Raw genomic sequence first — 25,991 nt, 5'->3', positions numbered from 1 at the left:
AAGAGGGCACAGAGCAAGACATCACACATGGAGCACAGCTTGAGTGGTTATGCTGCCGACCATTAGTGGTGTGCATCCGCAAAATGTAAATAATACAGTAATCAGGGTGTTGGGATGGTGCAGTTTCCCTGTGCAGTGATCACAGACAGTACCCCTGCATGAAAGGGACAGTGATGCAGTGACTACTGTGGAAGTTCACGGTTGCCGGTTCCAGTTGACCTTTGACCTCATCTCTCACAAGAGTTGCAGCTTTGAATATCTTTCTTTTGTCTTTATTTCTGGCTTCCAGTATCTCGCTCTGCAGCTCTTTACTGCCCTGCTCTGCTCCGATCTGGGACAGAGGGCAGAGCAATCAATAAAGAGCACAGGGGTTGAGGAGAACGATGCCTAAGAAGAAGAATAAAGAAGGAACTTCTAAACATGAAATCACAGCAGTTTTGGTATGATCCTGCCGAGGAAACCGCATGTTTGCTGAACTAAAAAACAAACTAAGCTCTACATTATCTTTGTACCTCACTGTGTGCGAGCTGGCTCGTTGGCTGTACTACAGTTATTTGGCACCAACCTTATTCACATGAAGCCACTGACTTGAACTGTCACATTTCTGCTTCAGTTTTACCCGTGGAAAAGCTTCTTGTATCTTCTTCGAATTCATTGCCTATGTTTACATAGTGCTGCTAAACTCTCTAACCCAGCAGTCCTCAAACTGGTGATCTGGATGTCACCAGGAGTGTGGGGCTCTGTTCTAACGTCTGTTCAGGTTAAATTTATTGAAAACAATCTCTATCTTTTGTAACATTTAAAGGGCCACTTCTCCAATTTACTTCTCCAGTATCTTATTGTAAGTATTTTACAATATTTCAGATACTTGTTTATTACTGTATGTGCTCTTTGTACTGCTTCACCACAGCAACTGTGACTTTGATAACTGCTTGTAGATATTTTTCCTGTGCTTGTGGTTCCCTTTTTTATATTACTCCTGCGGTGCAGGTAGTAAATTAGCAAACCCATAAAAATGACACAGGGTGTTTCGATTACACTTCACTTTAAACGTACAGCTTCTTTAAACCAAGGCGGATCTTTAAAGTGTGAGATGTAAAAACACTGATCCCGAGTCTCACAAAATTGAACTTCACACACCTTCAATATTGCACGCACGCTCCGTAAAATGTGGTTTTCGTCTCCCCTCTACCGCCTTTCCCTAAACGCACGGCTCTCGTTTGGCATTCGCTGGAGCTGTGCACACGCCTCACGCTTCCCCTCCGACTGCATTGTTGCCTTCATGGCTGATTGGGAGCAGCAGGTCTGATTGGGTAAATCTAAAGTCTCTGTTTTCCTGTCGCTTTTATCTCTCGCCAGTCCGCGCTTGCAGAAATATAGGATTCAGCTGTGAAAAGCACAATTCGCAACAGGCATCGCTCTGCCATTTCAGTGTGATCTCAGTTTGATATCCAGAGGGAGGTCTGAACTGCGACATGAATGGTGGAAATGAACTCATTCGTTCCGCCGAGGCTTCCATCCATTTAAATGTCATCCAATTGGTCCCTGTCTCCGTAAAGTGGTCCAGTTCTTTCTGTCTCATTTGCTGCTGTGTGTACTCGCGTGTGCATGCCTGTGCATGTTCAGGTGTGTGTGTGTGTTGTGAGCTAACAGCCTCGGATGCTGGGTAGATCCGGTCCACTGCTGGCTCCCTCTGGCCTGTTACCATGGTGATCGCATCTGAGAGTCAATAATAGTAAGTTGACAGGGATGAAGTCCTCCAGTGAATGTACCAAGAGACAGGAGGAAATGACTTGTTATTCTCCTATTTTTTACTGTTACATTAACTCTTTTCACAAGGTTTTTTTTTTTTCCATTATCACGCGTAGTTGTATAAAGCATTTCTCTCTGTAACACACTTTGAAACTCAACAGTTTTAGATATTAATGATCATTTTCTGTCATTATCTAAGGTTTCGGCAGCATTATTTTGATAGTCGGCGCTGTGGTAATTTTTGTTCAACAGTACCAGTAATGAATGGACACTTGTTTAAAAGAATAGGCAGTTGTGATTTGAGTAACAAAGACATCAGACAGTTGTTTCATTCTCATCTCATCCCAGCACTGAAACTGACTGAGTCTGTCCTGCTGGTTCCCTCTGGCTTGCTGCCTAATCAGCAGAAGCAGAAATCTTCTTCCTCAGCCTGACTGAAGTGAAATGCGACGGTGAAAGCATTTGCTGGTTTCTTCTCATCAGCTTCTTCCCTCCAGTCCGACCCTTTATCCAGTCTTCTTCTTCCTGTCATTCTTTCTAAGAAGAAAAAGGACATAATGCGTATGAGCCAGAGTGGAGTGTGGGTTTGTTTTCTTGCTCTTCCTCTACTGTAGACACCTCTGTTTCATGTTGTCTTCTTGTTTTTTTCTACCTACCTTTCCGCTGTCACTCCCTGCACTCCTTGCATCTTCTTGTGCCTCTCATCTCCGGGGCACCGCAGGAGGCTTTTGTCACGCTCTGTGAATGTGTTTGTGTGTGCACCTGTGAGCGTTGCTGTTGTTCTGTTGTGTAATGTCTGTTTGTGTGATGCTTCTGTGAAGTCGGAGATCTTTCGGCTAACAGACCTTCACGCAAACACACACAGATGCACGTTTGGTGAGGACCTGCACTCACATAATGCGTTTGTTCATCACCTAACCTAAGGCAGACCTCAATCCTACTCTAACCTTAACCCTAACAGAAAATCAGCTTGGTTTGACTGGTACTCACAAAAACAGTACTGCTTTAACAACACATTTTTCCTCTGTTTCTTTTCCCTCATCTCTGTTTATCCAACAGCAGCTTAGAGACGAATCCAAACTGTAAAATTACAGTGGCTCGCAATATCGTGTAGTTACAGAACAACCAACTAAATAACACAATAATCTAATCCACTGAAAGATGTTTCCACTCGGTCTCCCCCACTGTCTGTCTCTGTTTTCTAACAGAACAAATAATGTGCAAATTAGAAACAAAAAGCCTGTGTTAAAAGGATTGTGTAGCTAATTAATCCCATGGTGTCTGGCTGCCGCTTGGTTATCTGTGAGAAATGTGTTCGGTGCCACCCTAAACTCACAGACAAGACCAGTGAGGAGTCTCTTACATTTCATCCGTCTTCTCCAACACCCCTTCTGTTTTTCATCCTGTTTCTGAACATCTCGTCATTAATACTTATTACCTTTGTTTTTGGTGAGACATGCTACATCCCTCTGCCGGCTGCACAGCTGTTCCTGGCAAGTATGGCGGACAAGGACTCGTTGAACAGAGGCTAATCTACACATGCCAGGAGTTTATGCCAGAATTGTGTCTGTGAAGTTTGCAGCCATCAGAAAGTGGAAAATAGCTATCCACTGAAAACAACATACTATGAATCCATTATGAAGTCTATTTGTTCCAAACAGGAAGCCTACAGTGTACCACTGACACACACATTTTAAAACTCATGCAAATCCATATGCATGCACAGGCACACAGTAGCATACTGCATTTGACAGAAAAACAAAATATCAACAGCATTACGAGGAACCCAAAGCAAAGCAGAGCAAAACTTCCCCTCAAAAGAGCACGGCGGGTGAATCTAGGGCAGACAGATACGAAGACTTTTGAGTATGTCGACGCCAGCAGCATCACCACTGCTGCAGATTGGAAGCAGGCAGCCGAGAATGTAGTGTAGCCTCCACACTGAGACTAATGAGGACGAGAGGAGACTGGGTTGACTTACAGCAGTGGGAAGTGCTGCACAAAGCACCAGATGCAGACTTTCTGTCACTCTGTCACTGCACAGTTTTCTGAACTATCAAACTCAACCTTATCCACTTCATTCCACTGTTTCTCTAACACGTGCACATACTGTTGTGAAGGTAATTTACTCTTAATTTAGCGTCCGTAAAGTAGAAATACTGACTGATGTGCGGACTCAGCTTGCACATCATTGAACATGTTGGTAAAGTGGCACCCTCCGGTCTTAAAATCATCAGTGGTAAAAGGATGTAAAAAAGAATGTGTGGCTCCCGAGTCGGGATTGGATGTAAAGACTACAAGTTTGAGAATAAGACAAGATCTGTAACTAGAAAGAAGAGAGCCTACCAGAGCTCTGCAGCCCACTCTGAGAGAAGCAGCTTGGAGCTAACACACCCACACCTCCGCTCAAGTTTGCTGTGGTTTTCTGTGCTCTCTGAAACCACGTTTTTAAGGTTAAAGCAGCGTGGTCATGGTTCAGCAAATGCTGACTTGTAGTTGGGAGGAGCACACATGCATCAAACGCAGCCTTTATATGTTGTTTTATATTGTTACATTATATTTTTAGATATAACAGTGTCACCTAACCTCCTTCTTTGCAACCATCACATTACTCATGGCGCCTATAGAGTGTTTGCTTTAACATAAACATTTGGAGCACTGGCGGGAACAGTACCTGGACTGAAGTGTTGACAGCTTAGTTGCACTGTGGTACTGTAGGCAACAGGTTTTGACAACGACTCCACGGAACAATGCACAGAATATAAAAGATGATACGTTCGGTTCTGCAGCATCAATTTTTAGCTTCTTTCTGTCCAACATTGACAGGTTAGATAGGTTTTTAGAGTTCACCAGCTTTGCCGCTATGCTCCCTGCCCTGTCCCCGGCTGTGCTGCTGCAGTCTAAAGTGGCGACTCAGCATAAAGCTTGGCTAGAAATTACTTTTTGTGCATCCTCTGGGTCTTTTAGGAGCTATTAATGCTAATGAAGACTCTTGCATTCTAATAAGATGTTGAGAAGGACATGTGCCAAGACTGAGTAGAGAGGGAGCTGGTGCTTCTTGGTTTGCCTCATTCACAGCGGTCTCCTGAAGAAAGAAACAGACAGATGCTTAACACACTCACAGGCAGGTACACACATAAAATAATCTCAGAGGTGTTGCCTAAGCCCAGCAGAGGCTATTCAAATGGAATAACAAGAAGGAACGGCTCTCACTCCATATGCTATTGTGTTCAACACTTGCCAATTTCGTCTCCAAACAGGAAAGCTGGAGAGATGAGGGTGTAATTCATTCGCATAAGGTGCTTAATTAAACAATGTTCCTGAAGCAACTGTCAATCTCTCTCTCCAGACTGGAAAGTTTAGTCAGTGGAGAAAGAAACGGCGAAGGCAAGAAGGAAAGAAAGCATCAGAGCAGGTGTTACAGTAGATGAAAACAGAAAGAGATGAAGGAAGAAAGCGTGGTCTTTGTTCCTCCGCTGACTATTAATGAACATTTGTGATGGAGAGGTGGGAAAGGGACTTTGAGCTGTGCTACAGGTGAACAGTGTGTGTCTGTTCTTCCTCTTTCTGATATACCAAACAGTTCTGAAGCACAGTTTGTACTATTTCACTCTCTTTTTTCCTTCATTTGCTGTCACCCTGCAGCTCATTTCCACCTATGGACATGTTCCAGCAACCTTTTTGGAAATAAATGAACTTAAACTGCAACTTTGCAGGAACCTTAGTTCCATTTAGTTTTGGTTTCTGCTTAGCAAAACCCAGGCGCTATCCAAGTGGACTTCATTTGCAATGAACATAGCTAAATAATCCAAAACAAGCACAGCATTCATTCATTCTTGCTAATATCAATACAGCATGTAGGCAGTGTAACTTCAACTACTCTAGAAAAGAATGTAACGCATTTGATTTGCTATTTGGTTTAATAAGATGCGAAATGAATGCATTAAAACAGAAAACGAAGCAGCAGATAGGCTCTTTGGAGCCAAGACTGGTTTCTCAGTCTCACACAGTCTTCCTCTGCGGGTCTTCAGCTTCCATACAAACATCACACAGTCTCACAGCAGTGATTTACAAAGACAAACATGACGACTCTGTGTTCCTGTTGTGTGCTTTAGTCCTTTGTCTGTCGAATTTGCCTAATCTTTGTTTTCAGATGTGGTGGGAACACAAACACGCATGCTGACGCAATTATTTAGCTTTAGAGTTAGTTTAGTTCCTCAGACTCTTTATTTCATGGCAATCTCTGCAAACTCATATTTAACAAAGAGAGAAAAGAGAAAAGTTACATACACACACACAAATACTTGCTTTTGCACTGTCGGGCTGTCACCTGTATCCTGTGCAGCATGTGTGCCAGTTGTGTGTGTGTCCTTATTTTGTGCACTGCTGAAATTTTGAAATAGCAGTTTTTTAAATTTACTGTAAAGCCGTGTGCTACCCTCAATTTTACCTCGGCCTCCACCATCAGCATCAATCTGGAAAGACGCATCTCTGAGCTAATTATGCAGAATGATCCTTCAGACTGGCATCAGTCATTCATGTTGCTCTCTGTAGCTTTTTACTGTAACATCCATTACTCCTAATTGGGAGAATCACACTATTAGGATGTTCCATTAATCAACATTGCACTGGTAATAACCATTAATAATGCCACAGCCATTTGCACAGTCTCCTCACAGTCTCACCTTTTGTCGCTGGCCATCAGCAGGTCCTCTGTCATCTCCCTCTCTCTGCGTCTCTTCCTCTCTTTCACTTCTCTCTGGACCGCTGTCATCTGCCTTCTTGCAAATGGCACACAGAGCTGTCAGCCTTCAAAGAATCACACAGGGAGGAGGCAAAATGGCACACACACACACGCACACACACATGCAAAGACATGCTATTTCATCATTCAGGGGATATTAAAAAAAAAATAAAAAAAAAAGAAAAGCAGAAATATCACTCGGTGATGTGGATAAACGACCCAATCAGTCAGCTGGAAGTGTATGGCCTTTTATTTCCTAACCGCCGTTCACATAGGTCTGTAGGAATATTAATCGCTGAAACATACCCCCTGCCTCTGCCTGACAGAGGGAAAACGGGAGAAAGAACACTACTTGAATAATGTCTAAATATTTGAAGAGGTTGATGTGATGTCTGGCTTTGAGCGTCACTGTCAGCGAGTGGGAGAAGAAATCAGCAGAGACTGGGTTGAAGATCTGAGGGGGAGAAAACACGCCTGTTTATTTTTGATCTCTCTTTTTTTTTTCTTTCTCTCTTCTCGTCATTTCTTTTCCCCTCTTTCTCGGTTTTCCCTCACTGTCTTTTCTCCGTCCTCCCGCTCTGCATCTCACTGTATTTGATGCATTTCATTTGTCTGTCTTTAGTGTTTTTTTTTCCCCCTTTGGATGCCAGTTTTTTTTTTTTATGTATGTAAATAAATCCCAAATAGAAATCACAGCCTGTATTTGTACATCTAACTCCTGTTTTAAACCCAGCTTTAGCTTTAGTGTTGCGAGCACTAGCTTTATACACACAAAAACACTGGGCTGACTGCCAGTAAAGACCCCACAGCAGTGGGTGTTTTATTCAGTGAAGATGTGTATATTAAATTTATTTATGTGCGTATTAGTGTGTATATGTGTGTGTGTGTGTGTGTGTGTGTGTTGTTTCCCCTCACCCCCCTCTGTGTGACACCTACCGTGACTCTCCTGTCCCTGTTCATGTAGATAACAGCCCATTCTGCACCTGCACGAGCCAAACTGGGCACACTCCCGATGTTAATACAATGGTACCAGCTGCCACGTGGGCAGCACTCAGAGCAGGTAGCATCCAGGGGCTGATGATGGAGTGAAAGAGTAAGTAAGGAGTCAGCAGAGAACATGACAGCAGCAGAGACACACATTGATCCCAGAAGGCCGGAGATAACAGCAGAAACATTATGCTGGCTAATGTTAATCTGCAACTCTGTTCAGGAACATGATTGCATAAAGTAGTAGAAGCAGGAGTGAGGCTGAAAAACGCCAAGTCAGATCCAGTGAGTCTCCTCAGTGCTGTGTAGTTTAGAGTAGGTCACACTATTCCTTTGTCGTTCTTCATAACAATTAAAGCAAACAGTAAATGCTCTGTGTTACCACCATTAGTCATTATAAGGGTTTTGGGAAAACCCCCAAAATAAACATATGCATGTTAATGATCTTATACTTAGGTTAACTTGTGCAAAGGTTTTTACTCTCCAAGCGATGGGTTTGTGTGGACAAAGAAAGACATACTGTAGTTCTCACATCCATAATTACAATCAGATTAGAGTCCCTACTGGGCAATGTAAAATGAAATGTATTCTAAAATGGAGAGAGCATGCATGTGAAAGTCTAAATGTGAATCCAGGCTCATCTTAGTGTTAAGCAACAGGGCTGACCGGGGAGCCACTGAGCCACCTAGGAGAAGATAAGATTGTTAAAATGGCTAATTGCGTTTTATGTCATTAGCCTGTTTCGAGGTCATCAGATTAAATCCCTGGACTACCGGTAGAAACTTGAGCAAGGAAAGTAATGAAGCAGTTCTCCGCATTTGCATTTACAATAATCATCAGAGTGACTTAGAGCCCTGCTCAGGAAATATGACATTAGCTGAAACGAGGACAGAAGTGAGTTTACTGATGATCTGAGATCAAAATATATCCAAACGGCCTGTGTGTGTGTGTGTGTGTGTGTGTGTGTGTGTGTGTGTGTGTGTGTAAACAAAGCACTTGTCTGGTACAAGTAGCACATAGGAGCTGAGATTATATTTTTCTAGCTGTATTTAGCTTTTACAAACTATTAAATGATGAATTGCTCTTTACTGTACATTGGGGACCTAACATGCGTGTGCTAAAAGTGGTACCAGTGGGTTACTAGATAAAGCAGAACACTCATCTGATGATTCATTACTGTAGTGTGTGTGTGTGTGTGTGTGTGTGTGTGTGTGTGTGTGTGTCACAGATCATGGTCTTATACTTTGTCGGTTTAGTCTGATGAATGACAAGAATTAAACTTCAATGTCAGTTTTGTCATATTTTTAAGTAGCTGACAGGGATTTATGATCTCAGACTGTTCACAGTGTTAGTATCCTCATTTCATATGCTAAGAAATGCAAATAGTTGCAGAGGGTTTGATAACTAGCCCAAACTTTATCTCACTGTTAAGGTGGGAATGGGGTTCTTCTCTGTTAGGACTTCATTTCCATCAGACCTGCTGTAAAGGGCTGAATGAAAGCATGTTGAACAGGCCGACGGGTAGAAGCAGGATGTAATAAACCTGGACAGACACTTTCTTCTATAAATTGCAAACATGACCCTCTTTTTTAAAGTTTTACTGTCTCTTCCTCTCGTGCAGCCAACATGAATCTGTCAAACTTTGGTTTGTGTGTGTGTGTGTGTGTGTGTCATTTCCTACATGTCAGTGTGTTACTGTTTGTCATGTGACAAAGATACTGAAACGTGCTGTCTCTTCTGGAGCACAGCACGAGGCTCTCTTACTCTTCATTACTGCTCACTACGTGGCACTTTGACACTCAGCTTCTGGGCAGCTAATGCATCGAGCTGCAGCCGAGGAATTGCAGAAAAACCCGGTATAGCCAATAGATTGATTTAAAGTGGCGAGTCTCGCTCTAAGAGAGTCCTACTGTGACTCGCCGCGTTACATTTTATGAAATGATGTCACTGCACTTCACAGCACTGAGACTCAAATGGCCCTGAACAACACTGAGAGCTTAGCACTATGAGGAGCACTTTCACTCGCAATGTTAGTATGAAGGTTTCGAGGCCCTTATTTCATATTACGGTATAGAAGGGCTTTCATAATGGACTCCTCTCCTTTCCTAGGCCAAACTGCATGTCTCTGCATACTAAGCAGGGCCCCATACGGCCCAATTTGCACTGCCCAATTTACTGGTGTCACTTCAGATTTGTTGGAGGAAAAGCTGAGGCCTTTTCCCTGATCCCCACATTGAGGGAATGGAGGGAGGCAGGGCTGCAAGAGGGGGTGAGGATGAGCTCGGCAGATGCATTGAGCCTAAACCCCATCAGCTATAGATACATTTACTCATACTGCACATTCAGACACTATAGTACACGCATTTGCCCATTCACATCTATGCACACATAAACATTACATTCGAGATGTGCAGCTCAGCTAACCTTTCAGAGAGATGAGCCGAGTTAGATGAGAGAGATGAAGGGAGAGAAGGAGGAAGAGATGGAGGGATGGATGCAGGGAGAATCAGTGTACTGACAGGACTGTGACAGGGCTTAATTACCAAGGGAGCACTGCGCTATGGAAGCAATTTCTAAGGATTGTTGTCATTTGAATAGATTAAAACGCCCTTTCACTGGACTAAGCTCTCTCACTGCAGGCTTGCCTCAGCTGTGGATTAAAAGTCAAAGAGAGAAGCAGAGATGGAGAGACAGGGAGGGGAATCAAAGAGGGAATTTAAAGAAATGGTGGAAACGAAAAAAGGAAAAGAGGAAAGAAAGCAGCAAAAAAAAAAAGGGGGAATGAATTATGTAGAACTTGTTTGCTGCAACACTGGAGGATTTTGCTGTGTGGAAACGACAGGAAATGCTAAAAAATAATGGCGACATCTCCCTTCGTGGCCCTAAACCCTCCTACTCCTTTCCTGTGCAGTGCTAATGTTCTGTTGCCTCTGTTTGCTGTGGGTGTTAAATGATTAAACAGCCCACATTTCTCTTCACACGTGGATTTCCCATTGACTAATCTCTGTCCTTTTCCATTACCTTCCCCTTCCCTTTCCCTCTGCCCCTGTGCACCTGTAGACACCGAGGGCTGCGACCACACGTGGAGGAAGTTCCACGGCCACTGCTACAGGTACTTCAGCCGCAGGCACACCTGGGAGGACGCTGAAAAGGACTGCAGGGAACACAGCGGCCACCTGGCCAGCATCCACAGCCTGGCTGAGCAGAACTTCATCGCAGGTGGGTGGAGGTGGAGGAGAAAGAGTACACGAAGACAGACTTGGCACAGACAGTGAGGCCTGTGTAAGCACTTGTTCTTGTGGGATTGCGCAGCGGGAAATCTTAAATAAGGCAGATATGTTTGGACATGCAGGCCTCCAAAGGTAAAGTCATCCCGTGCAATGTTAGGTGGCTGTTCCTGTCGGGTGTTAGATGACGGGGGTATTTTGTAGGCTTGATACAATTCTCCAAACAGTATCATCAGTTAACAAGAAAATGCTGGGTAGCTGGTTTAGTATGTGAGTAATGTATGGTGTATAAAGATACAGTATGTAACTTTTATGGAATAATTATTATACGTGTATATAAGAATGCTCCAAAATAAGTTTTAATGTGAAGAGGTGTTGTCGAAGCCTGTTGTTAAGCTGACTCGCTGATTCACCCTACTAATGAGTCAGAGAGTTATTATCACTCATTTATGCTTGATTATATTCTGTAGCATTCTTTTTATGTTTTAATCTCATCACTACCTGAAGCACTGGATAGAGCATGACAGAGCGTAGTGGAGTGTAGCAGAGCACAGCCTAGTAAGGATAAGGAGGGCAGAGCAGAGCAGAGTGGAGTCCAGAGTCCAGTACCTGCAGGGCTTCTTCCTCATTTCCAAAAGCTTCCAAATGACAATTTAACTTGGCAAAGATACATTTAGAAGCAGCTGCTGTTCCTGCTTCATGATTCTATAACTTAATTATCAGGTGCATCTTATACTCACCGATCACTTTCAAACAAAACACCTAATATCAGCGAAAATGATTGCAGTGATTTGCTTTGCATGATGTAACCAGCTCTCCCTCTGCTGCCTGCCTCCACCTAAAAACACTGCTAAACACTGCTTTTACCACTTGATTGATATCTACTCCTCTACTTGATTATTATCATACCCGGAGATGGGCACCTCTTGCCATATGTGTATTCCATAAGTCTGTGATAAATGCCCGTGTGGTTCCGATGTGAACGGTCCTTGAAGGGGTTTATTGTGCTCGCTGCTGAAAAACACCTGCAGGAGCCGAGTCTGTTCAGCCAAATAGACGTGCGTCCACCGTTTGTTGCAATAAAATTGTGCTACAGGCGACGATGTAAGTGTCTGTGGCACAACATTTATTATCCTAGGGAAGGTAATGCAACCAAACTCAACTTGATTTACCTACAGTAATACTTGGTTTGTTTGATGAATATATGAAAGAGTCTGATAAGGACAATCATGTGCAGATGTGATATTTAATGACTCATCGCCTGAGTCAATAATCTGCTGTAACACTAATGTTTACATTCTGAGGTGAGCTGAGGTTTTTTGTGGTTACAAATGAACAATTACGCTACAATATTTAATAATAGTATTCAACAGTTTCTTGATTTGCTTGACTAAACCATCTGCTACTGTACTGACTGCGTGGAAAAACCAACCCATCTGGAATTTGATGTTGCTCTGAATTATTTGCAAATCCTATTTGAATTTTTGGCACAGGAGCAAAGAAACGAACGTTGCTCAACTTAAATATTAATGCAAGCGTAAAGCTTTTTGGTTCTTTCACTGGTGTTCATCACTGACTTCAGTATTTGGCTGCAGAGAGCGCTTTATCTTTGCCAGGCTGTATTACTGTACTAATATCCATATAGTCTCTCTTTGGTGCCTCATAAACCTTCATCTCCTCGTTCTTAGCTTTTTGCCCCCTGGCATTGCTCCGCTGCCACTTGTGTTGTAATAAAGCCAGATCACCAGCAGCAAGCTTCTGTAATATTGGATCCACCTTCTGTCTCGGACCGATGCCAGGACAGTGCCATCCGTCTAGTGCCCATCTTTCTTCTGCACGTGCACCGTTACCAAAAAGTGTGTTTAATTGCCTTGAAAACGGACGTCTCCACCCCTGCAATACGGGGATCAGAGCCATTAGGGAGATTAATGGTCCTGGTAATGATGTTAATCAGATACACCACGACTGAAATTCCATTACATACTGTATGTGCATGCACAAGCACAGGCCTGCACGACCATGCACGTACACGTCCCACGCACACACAAATGAAATTTAACGCAAAACACAACTGGTGAGATTTCCTCAAAAAAGAAAATTAAAAATCTAATTTGTAGGGCATCACACTTGCTTATGTGTGTGTACATGTTGTCTTACTTAGCTCTCTTTCTTCTTTAATTATACTGTGCTCAGGTCTGAGCCACGACAACACCTGGATCGGTTTAAATGATCGTACGGTGGAGGACGACTTTCAGTGGACCGACAAAATGGACCTGGTGAGTGTCCAGCTGAGGCTGTTTTGTCTTGTTATCCACATGGAAACGAAGGCCTTAGAGAAACAGAATAATGGTAATGTAACAAAAACCTGGAGGTGGTCATTATCACAGCTTTAAACGACCTGAACAGTAGCTTCATAGAAAGACACAAGTTCCACTTTCCAGCTGCGTCCATTGTTAGTGTTAATAATTACACACTGTGTGTAGAAAAGCAAAAATAGAAAATAAATTATGTTCTGTTGAGAAAAAGGTCAATTAGTAAAATCACTAATTAATGTCACGTTTAATCCTCTAAATGTGCTTCTTTGTTTTGTGTATGTGTGGGCAGCAATACGAGAACTGGCGTGAGAACCAGCCCGACAACTTCTTTGCCGGAGGAGAGGACTGTGTGGTTATGATTGCTCATGAGAACGGGAAATGGAATGATGTGCCCTGCAACTACAACCTGCCCTATGTCTGCAAGAAGGGAACAGGTGAGAACGAGGAGAGGAGAGGAGAGGAGAGGAGAGGAGAGGAGAGGAGAGAGTGGCTCCCTCTTCATCAGGTGATTAAGATGACTGTCAGAAGAGGAAGGATGTAAGAGACAAACACAAAAAAGAGAAGATGGCTACGAGGAGTGAGGGGCGCTGGAGTATCTGACAGATTTAGGCAGAGGGAGAGTGAGGAGAAGGGCAAAAGAGAACCAGCCTTGTTCTGCTGTCAGTTCGTTACTCTCCAGTCCTATAAGGCCTTTAAAGGCGAATCATAAGACAGAGAGGTGATAAAATGTTCCTGACTGTGTGTATGTTTTAATAAAGCTGCTCACAGGTGTTGCAGGCTGTTTCTGTAAAAGCACAGACACTGACACCTCATGTACCTTCAGGTGATTCCGAACATCCCGGCTGTGTCATACTTTACATTACACACGTCTCGGTGTGCGGTGGAAGAGATTAACGCTGAGCTTCTTCTGTCAGTCCTCATACTTCAGATTCACACTCATTACTTCTCGGCAGCGCTCTGCCTTCCAACTCTCATCATCCTCCAGCTCAGCTTTAAAAAGTTCTCCACACACTTATCATGGGAGGCTCCATTTCCTGTGCCAAATGTTCTGTTTTAGTAAGGTTAGGGAACGTCTCGAGGCACAAACTACTTTACACTTTATGTCCTGGAAAGTTAAACTCAGCAAAATGAGGTGAGCAAACTTATTGGTTGGTTACACTCTGTACACTACGGCAATCTCCGCTTCATGTTCCATGTTGCAGCGGCCACTTATCGGCGCTGGAGTTCGGCCACCACACGCTCCTCTGAGAGCCTGTTAGAGCTTGTTTTTGCTGCACATTTGCATACAGGTCAGACTCATGACCGATGACAAGAAGACAGACAAATGAACAGCTAGGTGGAGATTAGCAGGCTGATTTTGAGAGCTGCTGGGACACAAGCAGAACTTACCCTTGGGCTTTGAATATAGTAACTGTTGTGTTTTTGCTGTAAATCAGAACCCGGAGTTATTAAACTGGTAGAAATCATGTTTTGGACTTAAGTGAAAGTAGGTCAAACACAAGTTTGACACTGAATGCATTAATATGAAAAACACCCAAGGTAGAAATGCTCTCATAAAAAACCATGACAGCACAAAAACTTAAAACCAATTTAACAACTACTTTCCGGAGAAACTGAGGCATGATGAGAGGGTAACAGCAAACATTTCCCCAGCTTTCTCATTAATTTGCGGGCCAGTATTTGAGCATCTTCTGAGTAAAGGGCATGTACATATAAGCTGACAGCCTTATTTAGCGAACCGACCTGTTGTTTTCTCTTTATCCTGCACAGGAACCACAGTATTTGATTGCTCTGATTCTGGGCCTACCTGGCCTGTTAAGGTGCTGTGACTGTGCAGGGTTTTGTTTGTCTTTATCGGTGATGAGCCGTTATTCCAGTTTGAAGCAGGTGTAATATATGCTTTCTGTAAGTTGTTTCATTTTGTTTTAAGCAGATGACAATATCTTGGAGAGGGGAGAGCAGGAATGTTGCACTTTGGTACATCCTAATACACTCAGTGGGGGCAACCTTGGAGCTTGCCCCCACTGATTCATCATTGAATGAGAAGGAATGGTGATTTAACTTGGACATAAAAGGCCCAAAGGCCTTACTGATGGTTATTATGTTAATTAAAGCTAATTATTTGTGCTTTATCAGACGGTTTGGCCACAAGCATAGAAAATATGCTTCTAAAGCCTCAGGCAATAAGCACGACTCTATCCTGCTCTGTTCTTGTATGAAAAGAAAGGTCTTTCCCTCGCAAGCAAGGTGTGGCACCACCTCTAATGCACGTTGTCACCAGTCCCCAGCAACCAGCCTACCTCTGACCTTAATCAGTCAGCTACAATCACCAGCATCTTTTCATCTTTCCCCAGTTCCCTGTCAGCCTCTTTTCCACTGTAAGTAACCCCCATGTAACGTCTTGTCTCATCAGTTGAGTTTGTCAGCTCCGTGCTGAGAATTCTCTGCCTCATTTCTGACGCTCACAGCTCATGTGAATTGTTTATCTGCTCATCAGCAGCCCCCGGGACGTATTACAGTCAGTGATAACGGCAGCGCGCGAGCCACTCGTCCAGGGGCCAGACGGGGTGACGGGTAATGCAGATGATGCTGTTACAATGATATGTTTTTTAAAATACTGAAAGGACGGTCAACTGATGAGACAATGATCAGATCTGTGAAAAAAAAGAGCCAGACTTATATTATTTGCAAAAATCACTTCAATCATCAATCAAATGCATATGATCCTTGTTAAACCTGCTGATTTGGCCTCAACCCTGATTTCCACCTCTTTTTTTTTTTTTCAAAAGATTTTTCAAGGATTTTCAGAAATCTTTTGATTGAGCTACAGTACCAAACCATCTTAATCTCTGCAAAACAAACCCCTCCAGCTGATGCACTGTGAGTGTGTTGGATGTGACTTTTACATCAATGAGAGATATCGTATGGTGTAAATCCATGTGTTTCACTTTCAGACACATCGACACATATTCAACTGCTGGATCAACACCGGACAAGAAAGGATAAAATAGAAAAAACTGAAAAAATGATTTATGTAAAACAGTAACACAGCACAGAGATTCATAATTACATTTGGACAAGAGTCACGTAGTCTTCTGTTGTCAAGCTCTTCAAGTGAGGAGAGGGAGTGTACCCACAACATGACAAATAAAATTATTTTACTATTTTGAAGAGTTATTATGTACAGAGAGAGGAAATCGAATTTTGCATGACATACTCTGCACACAGTCTGAGCACTCTGAGAAATGATAGGCTGCTTAGTGCAGTGCCTTTAGCAGTTCATGTGTCCGTTGATATGCATTGCAATTATTGTGGGATACACACAAACCTGTCATTGCTGAGATGTATCTTAAAATAAAGGAGGGGGGGAAGCTATTTATAGCTATTTCTGCATGGATGTGCCTCCAGTGGCTGTTTGCAGCTGTGTGTTTGCAAATAGAGCCGTGTGCTAGCTCCTCAAACAGTTGACATTTTTGTTCAGAGAGGTGTGAAAAAAGAACGGATTCACTTGCAAGTGGCAAAACCACAAGGCAGCGTGGTTAGACGTGTGTCTGTGCTGAAGAGGTGCACTGCAATAATAATGATATAACATAATAATAAACATTTGTTGATCCACTTTGGGAAATTATTGTTGGAGAGTATTGTATATGCTGCCGCTGCTATAGAGTTTCAGTGTCCAAGAACATGCAGATATGCTCAACCAGGAGTCAAACCACTGTCCCTGTGGTTCATGGATGACTGTATAAGTATAATGTGTGTGTGTGTGTGTGTGTGTGTGTGTGTGTGTGTGTGTGTGTGTGTGTGTGTGTGTGTGTGTGTGTGTGTGTGTGTGCTCATAGTATTGATTTGTCAGGTGACTGAAGTGGCTAGAGATGTGTTTCTGCCGGGCAGGTGGTGATGCAGGGACTGAAAACAGTAAAGAATGGACCATCACAGGGACGTATTGAGGAACAACATCCGGGGGCAGTCTCTCCTGGTTTTTAGTCTTTATGCTAAGCTAAGATAATCTGCTCATCTTCTGAGTATATTCTCATCAATTCTCCACATGGTAAATATCTGTATTTCAACAAACGTTGAACTATCCCTCAATAATTTCTGCAGTCAATTCAGGCGCACCATTTCAAAGGACTGACGCTGCCCATGCGGGCTGTGCCGTGGCTTATTGACATGCTTAACCCATTTAATCCCATCAGTCACAATATTCCATTAAATTTTAGTTCAGTTTATTTCTATAGCCTCAAACCATAAACTTCTCAAGGCACTTCACATGGAGGTGTACAGTCCCACCCGAACATGACAGAGCTTATATGTGGTGTCAGTGTTGTGGGCTGTTAATGAGAAAGTTTTAAATGTGGTAATAGTGAGGCGGGATAAACAATTTCACAATAACATATTTGATGCCTGCATAGCAGAAACATATTGTACTGACAGCTGAGTTACTGTTAGTTTGCTTTGAGTTGAATAAGAACATAAAGAACGAAAATCCTCCATCAGATTTGTCTTTATCTTTCTGTACTGTAGTCTATGGCAGGTTTTTCAAACCATCTTATATTCCCATACTGTGTGGTATACAGTGATTAAACCCATTTTGTCTCAGTTTTCCTCAGCATCTGTCACCAGCATTTCAGCAAACAGCTGCAGTAGTTTGTTTTTTTAAGCATTTCAGTGTTTTCTGCATCTACTGTTTGCATGTGAGACTCTCAGCAGTGTTTCAGTGAGGGTGCGCACACACTTTCATGTCCTTCTGATTTATTCTAGCATGGTCTACAGATGCTTTGAGATGCTGGTAGAGTGCTGATAGGAACCAGGCTCTAGCTGTCTGCAGCTCTCCCCATGCCACTAACTCCCAGTGACTACCCCCTGCTACACACACACACACACACACACACACACACACACACACACACTCAGGAGCACAGTGACAGAAAATACCTCTGCAAACATGCTAAAGTATGCACACTGTAACCTGCATGCAGGATTAATGTCTTGTAGCTTTAAATGTAGGGTAATGTAAAATAGCTGCTGAAAAATGTAGCGCCCATGAGATTTCCATTTTAGAAGAGTTACAAAGTGTGCGTGATTTACTCCAGATCTAGATCTCAGCTATGTTTAGAAAGACAGTTATAAAGTCTAATAGTGCTCCAGTGAGCACCTGAGACTCTCCCCCTCCATCGCTTCCCTCTGGATAAGTGAATCTTCTTTTCAGGCGCCTCTCTTCTTTCCTCATCATTCAGACCTCACTGTTTGTTCTTTTTTTTTGCTGTGTCTGGAAACCGAGTGGTGACAAAAATAGACTAAAAAAGGTCCACAGAGCTGAAGGGAACAGCAGACATGACTTCGGTCTCTGTGAGTTTCTTACATCAAATAGTCACATGACACATCTTTCAATTCAATTCATATGTGACATAGAATTTATCAAAGATTTTAGATTAGTGCCTAGTGTCCCAGTGGAGTATTTAGTTAAACAACGAGCACCACAAATCCACAATTCCCAATATATAGTATATCACAGCCAAAGAAAACCTGAGGAGTGGCTTTAGAAGTGTTTTTGAAAAGTACATTTATGGGCTTTTTCAACAAAAACTAGTCTCTCTGTCAGTAGTAGACCCGGACGCCCTTCAGGCTTTAGTCTACAAAGGTCCTTCTCTAACTTAAACCGTCTCCCATAAAATCACGGCTCCATTTGCTTTTTCCGAGCTTAGTGACATTTTCTTTTATCCCTACTTCAATACGTTCTGACTTTGCTTGCCCCCACTGTGAGAAATCATTCAACGGTGCACATAGGTGAGGGCTAATGGAAAACTACCTTTTAGCCTTCCATTTGTGTTGAGTCAGGTGTCGTCTCAAGTGAGGAGCGGAGTGCTTATTGCCCCTTTGTTCCACGACACATTAAACTGTGAATGTAGCATTAAACCTTTCATCAGAGTTAATGACATTACTTTTCCCTTATTAAGAATTTAACAGGTATTAGAACAGGGACAAGGGAATTAAGATTGTAAACATTTTCTGATTGCTGATTAAGATCTCTCATGACCACCTTCAGCATAAGAAGTGTGTTAATCACATTGAAGGATGGAATCAGGTTTGGTGTTGGAAAACTAGGTACCTTTGATGATGGCACGCTTTCACAGTGTTAGGAGGCTCAAACTGGGTGGAGAGGAGTTCATGTGCAGCTCAGGCTGATGGGTGCACCGGGTGTGGGAGCGAACCTTACCTTTCGTCCCAGGGTCTTCAACCTCTAAATGTTGCTTTAGCAGCACCGTACTTTGACTTTTACTGTCCACCTAAGTTCAGCATTTTAAATTAAATAGGATCTGTGAAGATTACAATTTATATTATGGTGAACTGTAGGTGGAGCTGGAAGTTCACTTTCAGCTGCCAGGGATTCCCCGAGTTACTACACATTCCTCAGCTGCTCCTAGGGGGTAGTGTGGTACCCCCGACACGAGATTTAAAAAAAAATAAATCTGTAGTAGCTTGAGTGCTGCCCTGTGGCTTGTCAGGCTCTGGCCGGAGTGTCAGTCCTCTCTCCGTCTCAGCTGGTGTAAACATGTTTCTGATTCCGCTTGAATTCAATATGTGTCTGAAACGCGGTGTTGCTTTGACAGCCGCCTACTCACTCACAGACTTGGACAGAGATTCTCTCCTGCAAACACTAAATTCACATTTTGATGTTTGTGCTGTGAGTGGCTTTCAGCCAGGTTTTGTCCTGCAGTGTTATATATCTTAAAATCCAGATACACGCTCAATGTAAAGGCCATCGGGGATGCTGAGATGTTTTAATGTACATAAGTGATGAACAGACGTGGACAACCTGATTGACATTCCGCATTTCTTTGCCCCCTACAGTTCTCTGTGGAGCACCTCCCACTGTGGATAATGCCTTCCTGATTGGCCGGAAGCGTTCCCACTATGACATCCACTCTGTAGTGCGTTACCAGTGCGCCGACGGCTTCCTGCAGCGCCATGTTCCCACCGCCAAGTGTCGTGCCAACGGCAAGTGGGACCGACCAAAAATCATCTGCATAAAATGTGAGTTTTCCACAACCAAACCGGACGGCAGACGACCTCACTCACTCTCTCAAGGCAGCATTTCCATTTGTTAGGTCTTTTTTTTTTTTTGTTTTTTTTTTTTTATAGCATGCACACCACCTTAGGTCGGTGAGATCAAACCTCCTTCGTTAACTACCCTTGGGAGCTGCTGTCACCCTGTGCATTCAGGCGTCCCATCCCTGCTCTCATTATTAATAATTGCAAGCAAAAAGATTACTGTGTTGCTGACTGAATTAAATCCCTCAGGCTTACTTAGAAGGAGGAAGGTCTCCTTTGAAGTACTTTATGCTTTAAGGTGGGTTTTTTTTTTGTTTTGTTGTTGTTTTTTTAAGACTATTCTGCAATGGGTCAACCATTCACAAAATACAAAAGATGATGACGTGGGCTAAAAAATAAAAATGTTCAACCAGATTAAAATATATAGTCCATATATGCTTTTGGGCGCAAGTGCAACAAATATTCCCATATCGTCTCAGACAGTGAAATGATGATGGTGCAGTGCCATTAAATGACGCTACCTCTGATTGTCGCACAGTGTGGCATCTAAAATCAGTGATAACATTGTTTTATAATATACACCTTACCTTCCTTAACCCTAAAATAAACTTTTCCCAGAAGGACTCACTGTATGAAAGAATAAATGACTTTAATACATAACATTTCTTGCTTCCTCAGATATGATGGCTTGATATATATAAATATTCAGCAAACCGAGCCTTGAATTACATTTCACTCTGCTCACAATGTGACAGTAATGATGAAATACTGAAGTAATGTTGCTTCTGTTCAAAGTGATAAACGCTCATTTGCTTATCACTCTTTATCTTTGGAGAGAATTGTTTTTTTGGCCCAGACTTTACAGTGTCGCTATCATTCATTGCAGATGACATTTCTTTGTTGGCAATATCCAGGAAGGGACAGCACAACCTAATTTGGCAGTACACCCCAGGAACAAGCTTTCACTGGGGCTGTGAGTGGGCGGAAAGCTCGGTGTGTTCTAGCTAAAGGCGCCCAAATGTAAGATTAAACAGATCCCTTCAGTTTGGTGGAGGAAGTGAAACCCTCTCCGGCGAACATGTGGTTTTAACCGTCCTGCTTTTTGATTCCTTCTCCCTCACCTCCCAGCTGCTTTCACCGCCTGTCGATCTGAACGCTTCTGATGCTTGTCAGTGATTCATCTTCTCTCTTTCATCAGCTGGCGTCCTATTCCAGCTTCGACCTGTCTTTTTAATAAGTTGCCTGCCCTTTTCTCTCTCTCTCCACCAGCTCGGCGAGCCCACCGCTACCGGCGCCACCACCATAAGGGCAGGAGAGAGCGCAGGAAGCACAGGAGGCACGGCCACAGAGAGGGAGGCCACCACGGAGCACAGCCAGGCCAGGGCCACAGCCACACCCACTTCTGAACCAAAAAAAAAAAAAAAAGACACCCCCTCTTTCCTTTTCTCCTCTGCTACCAACTGCAGTTTGCCTGTCCTCCCCCCTGTTGTCCCCATCTCCCCAAACACTACTCAACCTTACAGCCTAAAACTTTCTACTCAACTCCCACATCCACCCTCCCTGCACCGCCCTGCCATGCCCTTAGCTCCACCCGCGGCTCTCTGAGTCAGCCTGTATCCTTGTCAACTCTGAGGCCTGCCAAAGTGCTGCCAGGCGTCACCGGGACGATGACAACAAACCCCTTTGTACTCTTCTTACTTTCCTTTCTCTGTTTTACTTTCGTGTCGTAACCCATCTGTCTCCCACCCACGCTCCCACGTGACCCAGTTACCCTCCCTACCTGCGCGTTCAACAATGACCTGAAACATGGGGCTACGCTGAAAAAAAAAACAACAAAAAAAACAAAAAAACAACCTTTGAGATCGACGCTGAGCACTCTTCAGAGAAAAGTGGTTTGGTACAAACTGTAAATAGGGACAACATCACTGAAAATGCTGTTCAAAATCAAAATCAGACGAGTCAAGCAGAACATCATGTTGTTGACTTGAGCCTTTTGTCTGTTTAACACATTGTTTTTTACAGATACTCTGTTTATTTCTTGACTCTGCTGCTTTTGGTTTGCTCTTTGTAAGACACTGTACTTGACTTAAAGCGACATGGAGTTATTCTGCAACCGATTTAATTGATTTTTCTTTGAATTAGACAGTTGTAACTGAGTTATTTGATTGGTAGCGTTGTATCTTCTTGTCAGTGTAAGACTTTAGATCAGATGCTAAACCCCAGAGGAAAAGGGAAAACATTTTTCACTGTATTCACGTCAGTCGTGTCTCATTACACATCAGTCACTTTTCAAAAGTGTCAAACAATCCCAAACAGCTCTCGTTGCATCAGACATCCACGCCTGTCGTTGTCAAAAGGGTTAAATCGAGTGTTTGATGTCAGCTTGTCGTAACTCGGCTCAGCAGCTCCACAGTTTTGCTTTGCTTTTTCCGCATCATTTGTGTTTGTGCTGTGAATTTACCAATGTAATGCAGCAGGTTTGTCCCACTTCTCCTTTATTTTCGGATTCGCATCTCTGTGGTCTAGTGAAAAATGATGTTGTCCGACAGTCATGAGAAATACAGGAAGAGGCGGAGCAGGTTAACAAGCTTCTGTTTTATCCCCTTTAAATATAGTGTTCATACCTGAAGAACGCCAAAAGTGGTTATTTGAAAACAACCAATTATGACTGGTTCGCTGTAGCAAACTGAACCCACCTTCCCACCCGTACTGGAACCACGGAAACGTACAAAGAGGTGGTTAAGGTGGGTAGCTGAAGTTGGAATATGATTGAAACACCTAAAACTGTAGTAAGCTTCGAAAATATGACGTAGCAGAGACTCTGCTGATGACTGAATGAGTCAAAGTTTGGTACATGTTATAAATCAGAGGAACAAGAGGTGGGGAGAGCTCCCTCATCTTAGTGTGACTTGGTTTTTGGGCTATGTCGACAGTGGCTGAGGTCACAGCGGATGATGATGATGATGATGATGATGATGATGATGATGATGATGATGATGATGATAGAGAAGGTCAGCAGAGATTAGGGCTTCGCTATTTCTGGGGCGGACTCATTCTCACAGCTGGTCACACCTGTGCTTGCTCCTGCCACGTGTCCCGCTTTAAAGAGGAGATTGAGACGCTTACAACAAGCACTTTGCTCTCTTTTCCTTCCCCTTTACTGCTGGGTTAAATTGCTGTTCTTTAAAGCCAGCACTTGAGGTAGACGCTTCTGGGATTATGTTGCACAGGCCGACTCCAGCACTCGTATGATTCTCCGTCCTCTTCTCATTTCTTCTCCTCATTCGACATTCTTTTCACTGTCACTGTCTTTTTACAGCAGGGAAAGAATAAGCAGGTATGTCGTTTAACCAGTCCTTTATTGGTGGAAGAGGGTTTTTTAAGCAGCTTTTTGTACTTTACAGACAGAACACTAAAGCAGGATCAGGTTATGTAAAGTCACATGAGAAGAAAATCCCCCCTGTGCACATTAATTCTCTGCCTTTGTTTGTCTCCTCTCACCTTGGCAATGACAACACTCCTCTGCACCGAGATGAATAGTGAACCTACACCTCTGTATCAGTTTAATTAATCTACTGCATGCCTAATTAACAAGCGGCATTATCTGCAGAACCCCGGATTCATAATGACAAGGGAAGGGTTTGCTTGACGGACAGCCAGAGGAAGGTTTAGGGTGATGGACAGGAGGCCCAGGCAACTGTCACAGCTGTCAAACTCCTGTCATTTTGTAGATGTCAGGCCGCTACGGGGCCTGTTTTTTTCTGTCTGTACAAAAAAAAAAAAAAAAATGGATTGACCACAGGTGGATGAGTGAGAGGTCAGACCAGAGCCCCTCTCACAGCGATTCAAATCAGAGATAACGCCCAGAGGCAGTGTGATCACAGTTGTGTAAAGGTGACAGTAGTAGAACTTTTGCCAGAATTTACAGCATCTGTCCTTTCGGAGTTGGTTTTTACTGATGGTGTTTTTAATTCTTGAAGTTTGAGCTGAAATGTTCCAGTTTGGATTGGGATGCTGGTGGTCTTCACCTGGGCTTTGTGTGTTTGTCTTTGTGAGGGAAGAGCTTTTAGCACATGCCTAAAAAAAGCTGCCTGCTCACCTTTTTTCACTCTTGCGTGTTTGGCTTTCTCACGGCATCTCTCTGACAGTCTAACGCTTTTAGTATTAAATGTATGCAACACAAACTTTCAAATTTCAAACACTCACTCACAGAAGTGTGGATGCACAACTAATACAACATTGTCAAGGTGAGACACAAAGGGCATGGTTTAATTAAATCTATGCACTTCAGGACGTGTTGTTGGTTAGGGAAAGACAAAATACAAGACCGACTTCTCCACATGCTTTAAATGCACTGTGTAGCCCTGCAGTCCTGCTCGGAGGGCAGCTTCAGCGACGGCGCGAATCCAAAATTAATCACTTAATAAAGTAGTAACTGCTCATGATGTTTCAACAAGACAGTGACGTTTAAAATATGCCAAATTAGTTTGTTTTTGTTTTTTAAAGATCCCCCCTCTCGCCTGTTCTGTATTTGCTGGAGAAATGAGTGACGGGCGACGGTGTGTACATGTGTAAGAACATGGTTGCGTGTCTATTTGCACAACAGTGTGGATGAAATCTGAGAATATCTGGTTCCCACAGTGCATGTACTGTAACAACTGTCCTTGACTGTAAACCTGATGCATTTAAACAGTCACACTCATCAGCAATGACAACCTGATAAGAGTTGCAGAGACTGTTGTCCTCAGTGGCACACAGACAGACTATTGATTTCACGATTAGGCTGTCTGTCTTGGTTCCTATTAAGTCTGTCGATGGCATTGACAGTACAATAGTGTCGACTGACCACTGGATGTTTTCTGAACGAAAGGAAAACAGACTGTCGTAGCTCGCTGCACTTCGTGTGTCCAACATTTCTGTCTACATTATTTGCATTGTTTTTCCTATCCGTCCCTCATCCTCATCCTCCTGCTGTGCTTCGCGTGGACTGCTGCATCACTTCTACCATGTTCACCATCTAATGTACAGGTTCATCTCTAGTGATATTTGTATGACATTGCGTCTCTGTCTGATACGGAGTTGAGCCAGCTGTATTGTGTTTCGGGATGGATGGATGAATGGAGACATGTTACAGTGAGAGAATGAGCAATGAAAAAGACAAACGCAGAGCAGAAACCAATGACAAACACTCCCTCTTCTCCTCTGTGATGTAAATACTCTGAGGTTTTTCTTTCTTTTCTTTCCTCTTTTTTTATTTTTTGGTTTTGTTTTTGAAATCCTTTTAAGCTCTGAGTGTGTTTGTTGCTTAGCCTCTCTGGACCATATTCACACAGCCTCAGTAGATCCAAAAACACACCCCGTTTCCCTCTTTCCGTTCCTCTACGCTGCTCACACACATAGACGCACGCTGCTGTTTCAAAGTGCCGCATCAGAAAAACACAGACACTACAGTCGACGCACGCTCTGCGGGAGAGCCAGAAGGGAGGTGATACTTTGCCGTACAAACAAAACCTCACTTATTTGGGCTCAGTTCCCCCGCGCAATCACTTCAGTTTCGCGGCTAGCTGTGTGTTCGTGTCAACTGTGAACACAGACACAATATAATTGCAACTGAGCCTGGCTGTTTGAACGTGGTCCACAAGTATTTATCCATATTTATTGATGTATGTTCTTATGAATTCCAGTCCTGTCATTGTATGATATTCTTTACAAGACAAATGATCATTAAAGGAAAACCTTGTTTGGATCCGTTACCTGGCTTGGTTGGAGTAGTTATTTGCTGCTATCAATACCTTATTGAAATGAAAAGACACGACATGTACAGAAAACCTGCAGCGAAAAGTAAAACCGCCAAAGTAAGACAATGTTATCACCTACATTTCAACACCCATAAACTATTCAATATTCAAGTGGGTG

At 43.1% G+C, this 25,991-nt stretch overlaps 1 protein-coding gene across 4 annotated transcripts in view; it reads left to right on the top strand.

Annotated features, from left to right (window-relative positions):
• ncanb (neurocan b) overlaps positions 1 to 25,828 on the top strand; it is a 133,268-nt gene extending 107,440 nt beyond the window's left edge. For all 4 annotated transcript variants that reach the window (XM_026343293.1, XM_026343276.1, XM_026343285.1 and 1 more), the window contains 5 exons: positions 10,544 to 10,702; positions 12,904 to 12,986; positions 13,315 to 13,459; positions 19,875 to 20,057; positions 21,345 to 25,828. In XM_026343293.1, the coding sequence (XP_026199078.1) occupies positions 10,544 to 10,702; positions 12,904 to 12,986; positions 13,315 to 13,459; positions 19,875 to 20,057; positions 21,345 to 21,481 (707 nt within the window). In that variant the 3' untranslated portion in view covers positions 21,482 to 25,828. The remainder of the gene's footprint in view (positions 1 to 10,543; positions 10,703 to 12,903; positions 12,987 to 13,314; positions 13,460 to 19,874; positions 20,058 to 21,344) is intronic.
• Positions 25,829 to 25,991: the final 163 nt, after the last annotated feature.

The sequence above is a fragment of the Anabas testudineus genome, chromosome 4, assembly GCF_900324465.2.
Source record: "Anabas testudineus chromosome 4, fAnaTes1.2, whole genome shotgun sequence".
Lineage (NCBI taxonomy): Eukaryota > Metazoa > Chordata > Actinopteri > Anabantiformes > Anabantidae > Anabas > Anabas testudineus.
This window is presented reverse-complemented; position numbering and strand designations above follow the sequence as displayed.